Source organism: Apaloderma vittatum, unplaced genomic scaffold, assembly GCF_000703405.1.
Source record: "Apaloderma vittatum isolate BGI_N311 unplaced genomic scaffold, ASM70340v1 scaffold3365, whole genome shotgun sequence".
Classification (NCBI taxonomy): Eukaryota; Metazoa; Chordata; class Aves; order Trogoniformes; family Trogonidae; genus Apaloderma; species Apaloderma vittatum.
The window spans coordinates 38358-53657 of record NW_009716317.1 but is presented as its reverse complement, the minus strand read 5'-3'; the positions used below and the strand labels follow the sequence as shown (position 1 = coordinate 53657).

At 38.6% G+C, this 15300-nt stretch overlaps 1 protein-coding gene across 1 annotated transcript in view; it reads left to right on the top strand.

Moving 5' to 3' along the window:
- Nucleotides 1–13436, top strand: part of ERCC5 (excision repair cross-complementation group 5) — a 14999-nt gene extending 1563 nt beyond the window's left edge. Inside the window, exons 4-15 of the mRNA XM_009869467.1 lie at nucleotides 11–103; nucleotides 927–987; nucleotides 1910–2053; nucleotides 2475–2682; nucleotides 2952–3912; nucleotides 4291–4516; nucleotides 4930–5049; nucleotides 7672–7885; nucleotides 9515–9659; nucleotides 10473–10673; nucleotides 11569–11653; nucleotides 12891–13436. Coding sequence (XP_009867769.1) covers nucleotides 11–103; nucleotides 927–987; nucleotides 1910–2053; nucleotides 2475–2682; nucleotides 2952–3912; nucleotides 4291–4516; nucleotides 4930–5049; nucleotides 7672–7885; nucleotides 9515–9659; nucleotides 10473–10673; nucleotides 11569–11653; nucleotides 12891–13436 — 3004 coding nt within the window. The remainder of the gene's footprint in view (nucleotides 1–10; nucleotides 104–926; nucleotides 988–1909; nucleotides 2054–2474; nucleotides 2683–2951; nucleotides 3913–4290; nucleotides 4517–4929; nucleotides 5050–7671; nucleotides 7886–9514; nucleotides 9660–10472; nucleotides 10674–11568; nucleotides 11654–12890) is intronic.
- The last annotated feature ends 1864 nt before the right edge of the window (nucleotides 13437–15300 follow it).

Below are 15300 nucleotides of genomic sequence, written 5' to 3'. Positions count from 1 at the left end.
TTTCCCTAAGCAGTGAAGCTTTTCCCAGTATTACACCAGTTCGAAGAGAAGAAATAGATGATATATACGTATTGCCTTCTTTAGAAGATGAAGAGAAGAACAGGTAGGTAGAATTATGAAAAATAACTTAAATGAATATAAAACCTCAAATAAAAGTATAAACCACATTTTCTGACAGTCCTGAAAGGCCTTTGACCTATGAGACTATAATATATAAAGCATATTTCCTTACATTTTATTTCATTTTCTTTTTGGAGAATTTGCTTTATAGCTCTGGATACAGAAGTCTGCTAGTTACTTATGAGGAAGTAACAGAAGAAGCTTTCATCCCACAGATTAAATTTCTGCACTGGATTTATGTTTAAGGAAGAAAGTACTACCTCAGTCTTTATATGACTTAGGCCATATCTATATGGCTAAATGGAACCAGTTATTCCAGCTTGGGTAGCTGGTGTGTGCCAGTTTACATCCCCTCATTCAGTAGTGCGGATGTGTTTGACAGAAGCAGGCTTCGTATGTACTTGTGAAACCTGAGACATCTTAAATATCGCTAAGTAGGAACGTGGAGCTATACATTACTCTTTGTATGTCTTATGTATACTTCTGTATACTTTAAATGCTGACCAAATAAGAATCAGGTAGTGATTTTTAAACAGCAGCGGTTCTCTCAGTCTCGTTTTAACTGAGATGAGTCTGCTTTCTTGCTTTCTGTGAAGATCTTTTTTGACTTGGATATGCATCTTTATATGTGTGTCTGTATGTATATGCTTATATATATGTGTGCGCTTTGATGTCTTGTGTGAATTTTCGTACTTACCAGTGAAGGAATGGCTATTATTGCTTAATATAGGAGCTTTTGGTTTTGTAGGTAGATACCTACATCTTTTTTTTTTTTCTTTTTTTTTTTCTGTCTTTGTGACTTTTAGTTCAGAGGAGGAAGAGGAAAAAGAATGGCAAGTGAGAATGAGCCAAAAAAAGATGTTGCAAGTAAGTGCATCCTAATTGCCCTGTTACTGTGAACAATCCTCTCATTCGTGTGCTATGCTTAAAAGACAAAGAACTTAAAATAAATAAATGTTTGGGAGTATCGATCTTACTATAGAGTTACTTATCAAGCAAATAAGTTACACTATGAATACCTGCTAATGAGAAACTACAAATGTAACTTTCTTTACTAGGGTACAGCAAAATAGGAATTTATTACGTGTTTGGGTTTTTTTTTTTTTGACTACTTTCTCTGGACATGCGGAGAAGAAATTGTTTTTTTGTAATGATATGAATGAAAAGCATGCATTCACTTGTATGCACCTACAAGCATATTTAACAAAATTCCCATGCTTATCCGAATATTAATTGATGTTGAAGCACTTTGGTCCTTCAGTTTTCACAGATAAATTTTGTATTCCCTTCTGATGTGCTGATCTCATGGGAAGAGAAGAAATACATAACCTAAGAAGGCAGCATAATGAATAATAAAATAATCTCTGCTTCCATTAAATTAAAACCAAAATGAGACAAAGCGAACAAAAAAAATCCCCAACAAAACAACACTCTTGGAAATACTGTTTGTCTTTGAAGTAGTTCACATTCAGAGGGAGAACCTCTGTAGAAGAGTACAGTCAGACTAGCTGAGTATATAGTGCCTGCTTGTGTGACTTATGATAAATATCTTTTTACAAGAAGAGTAAAGCCAAATTTCTCTGTATAGTATACACAGTAATTATGTACTTTGTTTTGTTACATAGTAGTTACCTTTTTTAAATTAACTCTTTTATTCACAGTATAGGAAGTAGCAACAAAGAGTTTGTGGCTTTTGTTGTTGTTGTTCAGAATTATACTCTAAATACTTTATTACTCTTTCTGCACTGTAATACAAAATACACGTTTATGTTGCTTTCCATTTTTATAGGAAGAGCTATGTGAAAATCCTCATTCTGTAGATATTGAATCAGAAGATTTCAACAAGCTGCCTCCAGAAATAAAACATGAGATCTTGACTGATATGAAAGAATTCACAAAGCGGAAAAGAACATTATTTGAAGTAATGCCAGAGGTAATATTTAAAATAGTTTTCAAGCCATCCAAATGGACCTATTGCCATTAATGCAGCTGAACGCTGTGTAAGAGTGTTGCATCTGGAAGGCTTTACCCCCAGGCCTATTTAATAAGAGTTGTTAGGTTGAGGGGGAAAAACCCAGTGAGACAATGACTCTTAACAGAATTAAGTTGGTCAATTCATTGAGATCCTTTTGTGTTTAGCCAGCATTCAGAACTACTTAATGGTACCTTTTAGAATTGCATGTTACTGGGCCAGTGTTGCTTGGGAGTGCAGCAGTCTGTAAAAATGTTACTTGCATAAAGGAAACTCTTCAAAGAATCTCCAGAGCATGGTAAATGAACTTCCTTAAAAGGTTCAGCTAGTGACATTTTATTTAAATTGACTTGGTTCTTTTTTGTTTGTTTGTTTTTTTAAGGAGTCAAATGAGTTTTCCCAGTACCAGCTTAGGGGTTTGCTTAAGAAAAGCAGCCTCAATCGGTACATAGAAAATGTAGAAAAAGAATTGAATCAACAGCACTCGGGTGAAATTCAAACACAATATGAAAATGAAGGTGGTTTTGTGAAAGAAGTGGAATCTAGGAGGGTAGTCTCTGAAGATACTTCTCACTACATCCTAATAAAGGGTATGTCAGGTCTTAATTTTATAAAAGCACTTGTTTGCTCTGTGCAGTCTGCAGCTATCAGTTTTAAGAAAATCCTGAGTATTGTTTACAAATGCGTGTAACCAATACTTTGTATGAAAGGTACATTACTGTTACACATAATTATAATCTGTAAGCATGCAGAAAACGGCTTTATTAATCTTTATTTAAGGATATCTGTTATGTAAAATGAAATGATAGTGTAAAGCAGTTTTTACTGAGAAAAAAAACCAACAAAAACTTTCTTTCAGGTATTCAAGCAAAAGAAGCTACAAGTAGAGACTTGGAAACTGCTGCGGGACCCTCATCAAGAATACCTGAATTTACTAAACTGAGTAAAATCAATGAATCTTCTGCTAATGCAGTTACAGCTGACAAGTCGCAAACAGAGAAAGATAACAGGACGACTGCGCCACCCTCTCCTCGGACTTTGCTCGCTATCCAGGCAGCTATGGTAGAAAGCAGCTCAGAAGAAGAGCTGGGGGATGAAGATGGAGGGCGACTGAACAGGGACCAGTCTGTAACACAGGAAGGCAGCGTGTCTCCGAGAACACTACAGGCAATTCAGCAAGCTCTGAGTGATGACAGTAAAAGGGAGGAAGTTGTTACTGTTACAGCTGGTGGAGTGCTACCAGAAAGATCAGAAGTGAAGGATTTTCTGCTTAGTAGCTCAGATGAGGAAGATCAGATTCCTGCAGTTAAGGAGGGAGAAAAAATACCTACACCTACAATTCATTTGTCAAACCAAGTGATTACGCAAGATGCTGAATTTGAACAAAAGAGCCAGGAATTGGGAAGAAATTATATTACCCCCAAGGACACCACTATATCCAGAGCTGAAAATTATTCTGATGTTGACAATACTAGAAAAGGCAAAGAAGACGTAGACAAAGAAGAAAGTGCTTCCAAACTGGACTTAAATTCTTTGGGAGATAAGGATATAAACTTGTGCATGCAGAAGCCAAACTGTTCTCCTGTACAAACTAGTATAGGGGCTTTGGTTCATGCTGAAACAGTAGACCTTTCTAAAGGTGGGGAAAACTTGCAAGTTTCTGAAAATCTAGAGGAAGGAATTTCTCAAACAGAGGAGAATGTATCTGAGGTGCAAAAGGATATTAGATTTTTTCCAGAAGCAAAAAGTCCTGAGGGGGAAAGAAAAAGGATGCCACCGTCTCAAGACAGTGATTCTGAAGACAGTGATTCAGATGGTATGTGCTTCCTAGTTGTGTAAAAGATAATAAAACAGGACCTTATTGTATTTGTAGTCAGTTGAAGTTAACCTTTTCTCCTAGTAAGAAATGCTTTAAAATACATCTATTCCTACTTGTGTAGGAGATGGGAAGAAAATAAATGTTTTTATCATTGAAAACAGAGTATACAATACAGAGAGTCAGGAAAACGTGCTGTTGTGTACGCTAAACTTAAATGGTATGTTAATGATCAGCCACTTGATTTCTGTTCTTTCATAATCCTTATATCTCTGTAGTGCACGTAGGGAAAAATTTTATAAAATCACTGCCCAGGTTAAAAACATGTACAAATACTTCAAGCAGCAGGAAGTTGAAATCTTTATTTTCCTTTAATAGAAAGCTTTATTGAAGTGGATGCTGAAATCAGTAATGAGGCTGAGTTTCCTACTGAATCTGATGAAAAATTGGGTGATGAAACAGCATTTCCAGAAGTGGAGACAGACAGGTGTGATACTGTCACACAGGACTTGCCAAAGGAGTCTGATGAAGTGCAGCTGGCAAACGATCAGAGCGTTGAGAGAGAAGATGGTGAAGATGCAGTGGATGAGTGGCAAGACATCAGTTTGGTAACTCCTTGTTACTTGTTCTGAGCTGGTAGTGAAGTGCTCCTGCCCCAGGCAGTTTTTAAGGAAAACTATTGAACAGCTTCTTACTGTTCCATTGCTCTCTCATATAGAGAGCATCTGTCAGTTGTTTAGTGGCTGGCCCATCCCTAACCACTGACAGTGTCTAATTCTGTAGGAACTGATTTTTCTTTAAAGATGGTGGATAGCCATAATCTCACTGAAACCAGAGGGAAACTTTAGGGTTTTAGCACTGTGATGGATAGACCTGTTTTACAATTTACTGCATTAAAGAAGCTATGACAACTTCCAAATGTCAATAAATAGAGCATATATTGCTAGAATAATTATCCTTGGAGACTTAGTGCTTCTAAGTACAGCTGAATTGTTGAAATAACTAAAATCTTATTTTTCAGGAAGAGCTAGCAGAATTAGACAATGACCTGTCTGCTGAGCAGAATGTGCTTCAGGCTCAGAAGCAGCAGCAGGAACGTGTTGCTGCTTCTGTAACCGGACAGATGTTCTTGGAAAGCCAGGTAGTATTTGTTGAATCATTTTGATTTGAAAGAGCATGATGTGGTGTTCCCCTCCATACCCGTCAAACACTTTCTCAAAAGCTGTTAGTAATTTTGCTTAATTTTAAGTTACCTTTTTTTTTCCTCTTAGGAGCTTGTTTTCTTCAAAGAATTCCAAGTATTGAAATAATTTTGAATTCCAACAATTTTAAGTAACTGTCATAGTTTGAATCCACCGTGCGGAGAACAAGAGCTACACAGCTGCTCACTCACCCCCACCCCTTCCCTTTAGGGATGAGGAGGGACAAAATACAACAAAAAGGCTTGAAGTTTGAGATCAGGACAGGGAGGGTCTCTCTCGCCACTTTTGGTCACGGGCAAAGAAACAGAGCAGACTTAGGGAGAAAGCAAACATAAATTTAGTTTACCACCAGTTTAACCAAACCAACTAGATTAGTGCAGGATAGAGAGAGAAAGCAAGTGCAAACAGATCCTATCCCTCCTTTCCTCCTACGTCTCCTTCCTTCCCTCCTACCTTCTCCCTCTAAAGCATGCGGGGGGGGAAGGGGCGGAGGGTTCGGTCCTTCCATCTTCCTCGGGGAGAGGCCTTCTTGCAGCCTTCCCCTGCTGCCGTGTGATGCCCCTCTCACGGGAGGCAGTCCTCATCCTCCGAGTGAGTCCATCCCACCGCTGTGGAATCCACCCGTGGGCTGCAGTCGACCTGCTCCAGCGTGGGTCCTCAGAGTCGCAGTTTGCTCCAGGTGTGTCCGTTACCACTACTGTCTCCCTCCCCTCTGGCCTGGGATCCTCCATGGGCCACATCCCAGATGCTCACCGCCACTTGTCTCCCTGGTGCCATATCACCACGGGCCTTTGGGAAATGCTTTTCACTGGTGCCCTTCTCTGCTACTCTTCCTTACCAGCTTGCCCTTCTCTCACCTCCCCTTCCTCCTCTCCAAAATAAAAGTCCTCAACGCAAAAGACAGAGGACAGGGGAACTCCGCAACAGGCTTCCTGTCTTGAATAATCTGATTCACAGAGGTGCTGATTGTCTTGAATAATCTGATTCACAGAGGTGCTGATTTTCTTGGCCTTAGCCAGAGATGGATCTGACTGGTTTCCTGGTCTCAGGAAGGCTCTGAAAGTTTCTCTGAAGGAGTCACCCGCATACCCTGCCCCCTAGCCAAAAACCCAGCCGCATGAAAACCCATCACTGTTAGAACAGTAGAAAGTAGTAGTAAAATTATGAATAAATTAACATTTTTTTTAAGCACAAACTTCTTAAGTTTGGGACAGTTTGATCTTTGCCTGTTGCTGTGAGATGTACAAGTGGAACAAAAAAATACTGGGTGTTAGGTAAATTGTGATTTTTCCGTAGGGATTAAAAGACAAAAGCTTAAAAGAAATCTGTATGGTAACCTGGGTTTATGCGCTGGATAACTGGTTTTAAAGAATCTCACCAGTACTGACTGCGTAAGTCTGTTAGCTTCTGTTTTAGTATTGGTGTGTAAAGGTAATGCAGTCTCATGCAAGGACTACTTGCAATACGCTGTCTTGGGGTTCACATATCTGTAACGCAGTAGACCAGTGATAGTATCTATAATGTAATAAACCTACTTGAACAAATTAATCCTGAGAAATATATAAATGCTTTTATTGTCTTTGTATAAAAGTATTAATTTAGGTAGTCTTTAAATGGTTGATATTTTTGTTTCCTTTGTTAAATATTTGCTCGTACTTGTTTCTTCAGATTTTTTTAAAAGGCTTGTGCTTTTGCCATGTTATGTGCCATAATATGGTAGCTATACCATTACAGCTCTAAGCCTTTTGACCTTGTGCTTTTGCTCTTTATTGTAGTTAAAAGTTTTAAGTCTTGAGACTGGCTTTGTCAGGACACAGAAACAAGCTACAGTGAGGAAAAAAACTGTGTGTCTGTGCAGATATATGTATACATATCAGATATTTAATTCAATAAATTTTACGCCTTAGCTTTTGCAGCAATTATTAAATCCAACTAGGGAGCTGGAAAGTAAATGAAAAGCACAGTTTCTGACATAATTCATAATTGTGTAACTAACACAAGCCTGTAAACCTATTGAGTGTGCAGGATATTTAACAGAGGTTATATAATTTATTCTGTAAAAGCAAATTGTGTAAAATGCATCAAAATACGTGCATATTAAAACATCCCAAAGATGATTAGCATGCCCACTATTTCCTGCTTGATATTAATGTTTCTCTTATGCTTTCATACTGTTTTCTGAGCTAAGGTGATAACTGATTTTTTTTAATTAATTTTTTAACTTCTTATTTAACCTGCATATTTCTTTCATAGAGCCCACATATCTGGACTTTTCTCCATGTTATGGAAAGTACAATACTTAAGTATGCTCATGTAATTAAGACAGAAGATTCTCAAACTGTGCAGTAATAGTGTGATCAAATAGTGCTTGACTTTATGTGGCACTATCTGCTTGAGATAAGTGGAATTTCCCCCTTGGCTTAACCGTACCTGGCACTTTTTGGTGGAAATTAAGATTTGCTGTGACATACTAAATACCTCCAGCAGTCTGAGTCAAGCAGAAGTACAACAGAAGTTTGTTCTTCAGATGAAATATTAACTAGTTTCTCTCCATCCTACAGGAGCTTCTCCGTCTGTTTGGCATTCCCTATATTGAAGCTCCAATGGAGGCAGAGGCACAGTGTGCTATATTAGACCTCACTGATCAAACGTCTGGGACAATCACCGATGACAGTGATGTTTGGTTATTTGGCGCACGACACGTTTATAAAAATTTCTTCAGTCAAAACAAATATGTGGAATATTATCAGTGCGTTGATTTTCAGAACCAACTAGGTGAGACTCACAAATGATTTGTTAAATGCAGTCATTAATAAGGCAGCACTGCCATGTATCCTTTGAAGTTGCATTTTGCATAGAATTTTGTGCATCTGTTATTACAATGCCCCTTGTTTGGAGAGTCTCTAAGGACAGTCATTTGTGTTGCTTTTTTTTATTGCCACATGATTCCCCCCCTAAATTTGCAGAGTTAGCATGATGATCCTGAAGTCTGCAGGTACCAGTTTCTGGGTATATGTCAGCATGACTTTTCTGATGTGATGGGAAAACTATATTCTGTTGTCATTAGATTTATAGTCTTCTGGAAGTGGAAGTTAATTTTGGACATACTGACACGTAATGCATTAGAAGAAAATCTGGCGTATGTAGAGGCTTTGTAAAAGGTTTTTCATTTAGTTAGTACTGGCAGCTTTTTTCTTCTTTCAGATTGCTCTTGTACTGGCGTAGTCAAATTGTTGCCAGTTAGGTGGAACTTCTAACCTTCAGTGTCATGTAGTGAGTTAAGGAAAATAGGAGCCAAATTTGACTTTGTCTTATGCCTTGTTTAAGCAGAACTCTTTTAAAAAATCAGTTTTGACGTTTCCAAAGTTGAGAAGCTATAGACTTTGAAATAATATGTTAATGTCTTTCAGCGTGTAAAATTTTACAGTATTTTTATATGGTGAAAAACGTGTCACTGGTTTCTTCTTACAGCAAATTGAAAGGAATATTTTTTTCCCTTACTTCTACCTACTTAGGTATGCTACTGTACCTTACTTGGAAAGGATTGCTGTAAAACCATGTGTGTGATTTTTAGCTGTTATTAATGTAATAAACCAGAGCATTTATTTACTAGGGAGAAGTAGTCACCATCGGTCTTCATGTCACATTCCTTTGTGGTCTTGTACTTCTACTCCTTTTCCATGAGGTGCACAATTCTTCTTTCTTGACAGTTTATGGATATCTTGACTAGCATGCTGCTGGTCTCTTTTTGTATGCTTAGACACATATCTGTCCTTTTCTCTGCTGGTTGATTGGTTGGTTGGTTAATTGATTTTTAAATCCAAACTCCTGAAGCTAGTTACAGAAAACCAGTCTGTTTGCTTCAGATCTTATAGCATACTAAGTAGATGTGGTCAGATGAGTTCTTTCTTCTTTCTGTCTGTTCCACAGGCTCTTCTGGTCTGCTTCATAACTGCACTAGCACAGAGCAAAAGGCTTCCAGTTTGGGAAGACTTTTAAGAAGCAGAGGCATTGATATTATGGGCTGGGATTTAAACTGAATATTTTGATTTCTGACTCAGGAGTTGTTAGGTTCAGGTCAGCATTAGATGAGAACAGGGCAGTAACTGGAGAAATACATGTAAAATAATATTTCTTGGCCTTTTGGAAACACAGAATTTCTCAGTGATCATTACCTTGTAGCATTTTAGTTTTGGGAAGATATATTTGCCAAGTTAGCACAACTACCACTGCTTTAGAATGTAATTAGCAAATTTTGATGTTGAATTTAATGTAATTTTACCGAGTTAATGCCTTTGTGTTCCTTTTGGTTTTTACCTCTCAGATAATATACTGTTTTTAATTTGTAAGAGAACAGATGTAGAATCCACTGGTTTTATTTGGTTTATGCATTTTCTTTTACAGGGTTGGATAGAAACAAGCTAATTAATTTGGCGTACTTGCTTGGAAGTGACTACGCTGACGGCATCCCAAATGTTGGCTTTGTAACAGCGATGGAGATTTTAAATGAATTTCCTGGACATGGCTTGGAACCCCTCTTAAAATTTGCGTATGCTTTATAATATTTTGCTTTTTCTCCCTCTGTAATATGAATATTAGCAAATATGTTTTTTTGCTGTTTAAGCATACAACGAAACACATGAACATCATTCACTGACCACCGTTAAGGAAACTGTAAAATATGTGACTCCATTATATGTCACTGTTTGAAATGGCAGGTAAATAAGGTGACATGTTGATACAGCAGTTACAGTGAGACTCATGAAGACAATAGAACAGCCATAGAACCATGCGACTGCGTCTGAGTTCATTGCAGAGCTGGATCCATAGTGGAGTGGAGGTTTATTTTCCCTGAGTTTGTGAGAAGGTGCTGTAGCTTGCTCGTAGACAAAAGACTTGATGAGTGAGGAATGGATGACCTGGAAAGAGACAGACAGGTAGGCTGTGGGGAAGAACAAGATTTGAGGAGGACCAATCTAGTTGTACTAACAATGGAAAGGATAGTTAGAAGTGTTTGGGGTATTTTTTTTTGCTTTTTCCTTGCATGCCAAAAAACCTCCAAAAACTATCAAAATGTGCGAAACATCCTTCAGAAGCAAGGCTCCATTTGGGACTGTCTGCTTATCAGCTTTTGGGAAATCCAGATGATATTTGCTACCGTAGGTTACAAGGGCTGCATTTACTGTGTATGTGTTGTCTTGTCTACTTTCAGATTATATGTCCTTTGCACCCTTTATTTTGTTTAGAAATTTCCTACCTGTGTAGTAACTGAAGTAGGGAGACTAAGGCTACTGAAATTAGCATGGTAGCTCTTGATATTCTGTTTTGTGGAGTCAAATTAATACTCTCTTCTGTTTTTCAGTGAGTGGTGGAATGAGGCTCAGAAGAATAAGAAATTGAGACCTAATCCACATGATACCAAAGTCAAGAAGAAACTGAGGGAGCTGCAGCTTCATTCAGGTTTCCCAAATCCAGCGGTGGCAGAAGCATACCTGAAGCCTGTAGTGGATGAGACAAGGGGTTCATTCACCTGGGGGAAGCCTGATGTAGAACAGATCAGAGAATATCCTTTTTCCTGTATAAGAGGACTTGTTAGTTAAAAGTTAATTAAAAGCTCACGAGGCTCATTAGTGAGTCAGTAACACAGTGTCAAATTCTTAACATCTCCTTGATGTGAGGGTCCCTTGACCTGTCTGCCTGTGCTCTTGTGCAGTGGTGCCAGCTCTGAAATGGCAAGGGACACAGTGCTGCGCCTGTGGCATTCGGGGCTGCTCTGCCCTGCTGAGAGAGTGGGCTGCTTCACCTGGCGGGCAGAGAGAGTCTTGTAGCTGGGCTGGCTGATTTGTGATGTGTTTCTGTAACTGCACAGTGCTTATTTCTAGACTAAGAGTGGGGTTTACACTCACAATGTGTGTTTCTAGTCTTTCACAAATAATTTTCAAAACCTGGTCAGAAATGGTGATTCAGTTTGCACTTTGTCCCTAGTTATCCACTGCATTTCTTTCATCTGTTGCAGCTCGAGCTGCAGTGAATTTTTGAAAAGTAGATGGCTATGCATGCAGAGCTAGTAGTGTTTTAAATGGTAAATGAAACTGCCAGTGTGTGCAGGTGTCAAAATAACGTTTATTTATAGGTATTTTTTCTTATGGCAGTACCATATAGCCAGTGAATTCTATCTTCACTGAGATGTGCTTTCGGAAATGCTGGTGTTAGAGAAAAAAGTCTGTAACTGTGAGACTCTGTAAGAGACCTACAGCAAGGTTAAGATATGTAACGTCATGCTGAAGTGATCCACGTAAGTCAGCTGTAATAACTTGTTTTCTCTGGTTTTGTGGTAGAAAAAGCTTTGGTAGAAAAAGCTTTGGAGTCACTTTCCTCTAGACATTGTTTATTTGAGGAATTTTTATGTCTTTACAAAATACTAATAGCCATTTTGTGAAGTTCCTTAACTTCTGCACATTCTGTCAGGATCATTTTGGCTGGACGAGGACAAAGATAGATGAAATCCTTTCGCCTGTGCTAAAACAGCTGAACTTGCAGCAGGTAAAGTATAAAAATATGTATACTTTAAGGGTAACTGGAAAAATGTATGAGAAGCATTTTAAAACGAAGAGCAACACTTTATAATACATTTCTCAGAAACTGGGATTTGGCTTTTTTTTTTTCTATCTTTATATGTTTTTAAAAGCCATTCAACTTGCTTGTCTAGACTTCATTTCAGTGTCATTTGAGGCACTCAACAATTTGAATTGTTGGTTTCAAATTTTGTCATTTATCGAGCACCCATCTCAAGTCAAGGTTGCTGTTTTGAATGTAGCTGAAACTACGGGTAACTCAAGCACCTTTAGTACTTTAAAAATACAGTATGCTGCCTCGGAAAATGACTTGTAAAATTGTCCTGGAGATTTTAGTGAGGTGAGACTGACCATTTGGTATCATCTGTATCCTTTGAGGAGGAGTGCAGACTTTAATTTCCAAATAAGTGTTCTGTCAAATAGTGTACGTGCTCTGATACTGTGAAAGTCAGTTGTAAAACTGATCACATAAGGTCAGATTCTTCTTGACAAAAGCAAGATATGTACCTAGTCTAAACCTGGGTTGTAGGTTCTCTCTGTCACTCAACGGAGTGAAAGGTACCAAACCCCGTAGTTAAATCTGTGTACCTTCAGGCTGACTGGAACATTCCTTGGAAGTGTCTGCCTCTCAGACAATTTTAGGGAGAATGTAGAGGATACATTTAGTGTGTACAGCAAGCCTAGCTGTGGTTGAACAACACAGACCGATTGTGTGTGACTGCTTCTAGTTCTACTCTTAAATCTTTATCCTGTAGCAGCATGTGTTACAATGAACTTGAGTCAAACAATCACCTTTTGTTGCAGTAGCATATGCAGATGAAAAGTGCGCTTAACATTTGCTTAGTAAACATTCTGTTGTTCTAACAGCTTGAAGCTAAGGGTGCATTTGTAAGGACATACTTAAGAGCACTACAGAGATTCTCTGTGTTAGGGTTGAAAACAGCAACATACGTCTGATCATCAGCAGCATGGGGTTTATAAGATTTCCACTGCTTATTATTTAGTTTCTATAAAGGTTCTTGTATAATTTATAGTAAACTATAGATATTACTATAATCTTATTGTTCACATGAGTTGCATGCAAGTTTAATTAGTCTTTGGTCCTGCTTTCATTTGGAATGCATTATTGCATAGCTGGCAAATGGCTAAATTCCTGCACGAAAACATCCCAAGGTGTTTCTCTGGGTTTTGTTTTTTTTTGATAGACTCAGCTTCGAATTGATTCGTTCTTCAGACTAGCACAGCATGAAAACCAAGCTATAAAAAGTAAGAGACTACGCAGAGCTGTGACTTGTCTTAAGAGAAAAGAAAGAGAGGAAGCCGATGAAGCCACTGCTGTTATGGAGACTGAACTTAAACAGCATGAGGAAGGGAAAGGCGAAGGTACTGCACGCTGGGCAAATCATCAAGCTTTGGCAACAGAAGTCCAAAGTGGAAAAAGGAGAAAGTGTTCAGATTCCAGAAAAGAACATTTATATGGAGGTGGTTTTATTGGGAATTTGCATCTCTCAGAGACTTCTAGTGACTCCTCAGTAGAGAGATTGGAAACTGGAGATTTAGGCAAGCCCAAAAAGAGTAAAAAAGTTGCTGCGATGGAGACGACAAACCATAAAGAGAAAAAGGTGTGCAGTAGCTCGAGTGATGAGGATGAAGAACTGGGAAGTGTGGTCATGGTGACTGCCAAACCTGTATTTGAGGGCAGAAAAAAGAAATCGCAGAGTAAGAGAGGAAGAAAAAAGAAAAAGACTTAAAGAGAGACTGTGTGTGTGTATGTGGGGGATATGATTTAGACTTTGTAAATATTCTAATTAATTTTTGATAAATAATAAATTATTGCTATTTGTCATGTATTTGTCGTGCATTTTTTGTCCAGAACTTCAATAGGAGGAATTAAAATAATTTAAAAATAACACTTATAGAACATCGTCGTAAAACAATATCAAGTTCAACCTAGGTCTTTGAGATTCTGAAATTTAGCCAAAACGTGATGCCCACTCATTTGCATTTTTAACTGTGATAGCTGTTACAAATCACACACAATCTGTTGCTTCCTTAACTTCAAACTTAGATGAGATTTTGAAAGTGACTTGGATTACTTCTAGGTGATGAGAAAAGGAAAATCAACTCAATTAGTATTGTTTTCCTATTCCATTCACTGTGCCTATCTTGAAAGTTTTGTGCTCAAAATGTTGCCGGTTGAACCATTCATGAGACAATGTAAGCTCACGGAAAATCGTGTGGTACAGTAAGAACTTATGTAATCTGAGATGCTGTAACTTTACCTTCCGAATGTTAAGTGTCACGTTTCTAGACTTGGAGTTATGTGATGATGCTGTAAGACAGAATTTGTAAACGTGATGTTCAGAGGCACCCACTGTTTGCAGCGCTCATGTTGGATTCATTTCTGAGGGAAACAATGTGTTCAGCTCTGGCTTCTTCCCCCACTCACCTGTCTCTCCGAATGATTGTAGGATTTATTTATAGCTCCTGTGGATTAAGTCAGAGAAGCACTGAATGCTGCCAGGCATACTTGTGTTCCTACATTGTGTTTTACTCCTGCTTGCTTCTTTTGTCTTCTCATATAACATTTCTCCTTCATTTGTCATTGCTTCATTGCCTGAAAGTCCAAGTCCATACAATTAAGTTTTGTGTAAAACATCAGTCTCCTGTAAAAGGATGAAGGGCTGAGGTGGACTGGGTAGGACTGTAGAGAGTCTAGTACTTCATGTACAGTGTTTACTGGGCACAAACTATCCCTTTTGGTACTACTTTTGTAAAAGATCATATTTTAAGCAAATTAAAAGCAAATTTGAAGCCTGAACAGCCAGTTTGTAGCAATATTACTGATTTTTGCCTTAGAAGTGTAGATTGAATCTTGGTGATGTGCTTGATAGTTCTCAAAAGTAGAAGAGCCTCCTGCTGATTTCTTTTGTCGGTATGATGAAGTACAGAGACCAGTTCTCTGTAGAGCTTGCTTAGTATTTTTGTACAATAATTTATTATTTTTCAGTGGTACCTAGAGACCCTGGTGGAGGTTCAAGTCTAATTTTGCTAAAAACTGTGTGAAGTAAAGACAATTCCTGTCCTGAGTTGATCACAACCTGAATAAGAGAAGCCTTAATGATACCCGTGCTTGCTTCCATGGCAGTAAGTGGCTGCGATCTGCTGAGTGAGTGTATGTCTTGCATGTAGAAGAGTGGTATGTGTATAGTGATGCCTGTTGACAGCTGGCTCGAGGGGTAAATTGCGCTAGGATTTTGGGGTGGTGTACCCTGTTACGGTTCTGTGTTCCAACATGAGCATGCATTTATACACCCCTGCCCCTCCGTAAACTGTTCTGGGTGCTTGGAAGACCCCTTCGACTGAAGGACGATATCAAGCTCTTGGATTACTTCTTAGGACAGTGAGTGGTTACTAACATTGTGCCCCTGTCATTTCTGTGAAAAAATAATGCTCTGAAGTTACTTTGTTTGTCCTGGGCTCTTAGGACTGGGTACCAACTGTTATGAAATCTGCTCTCTTACGTCAGGGAGGGGGTCCGGCTCTGTGCTCGCGCTGCAGCTGTCGGGACTTATTATTGCTTTTGATATGGGGATGTTGGCAATTAGTGACACG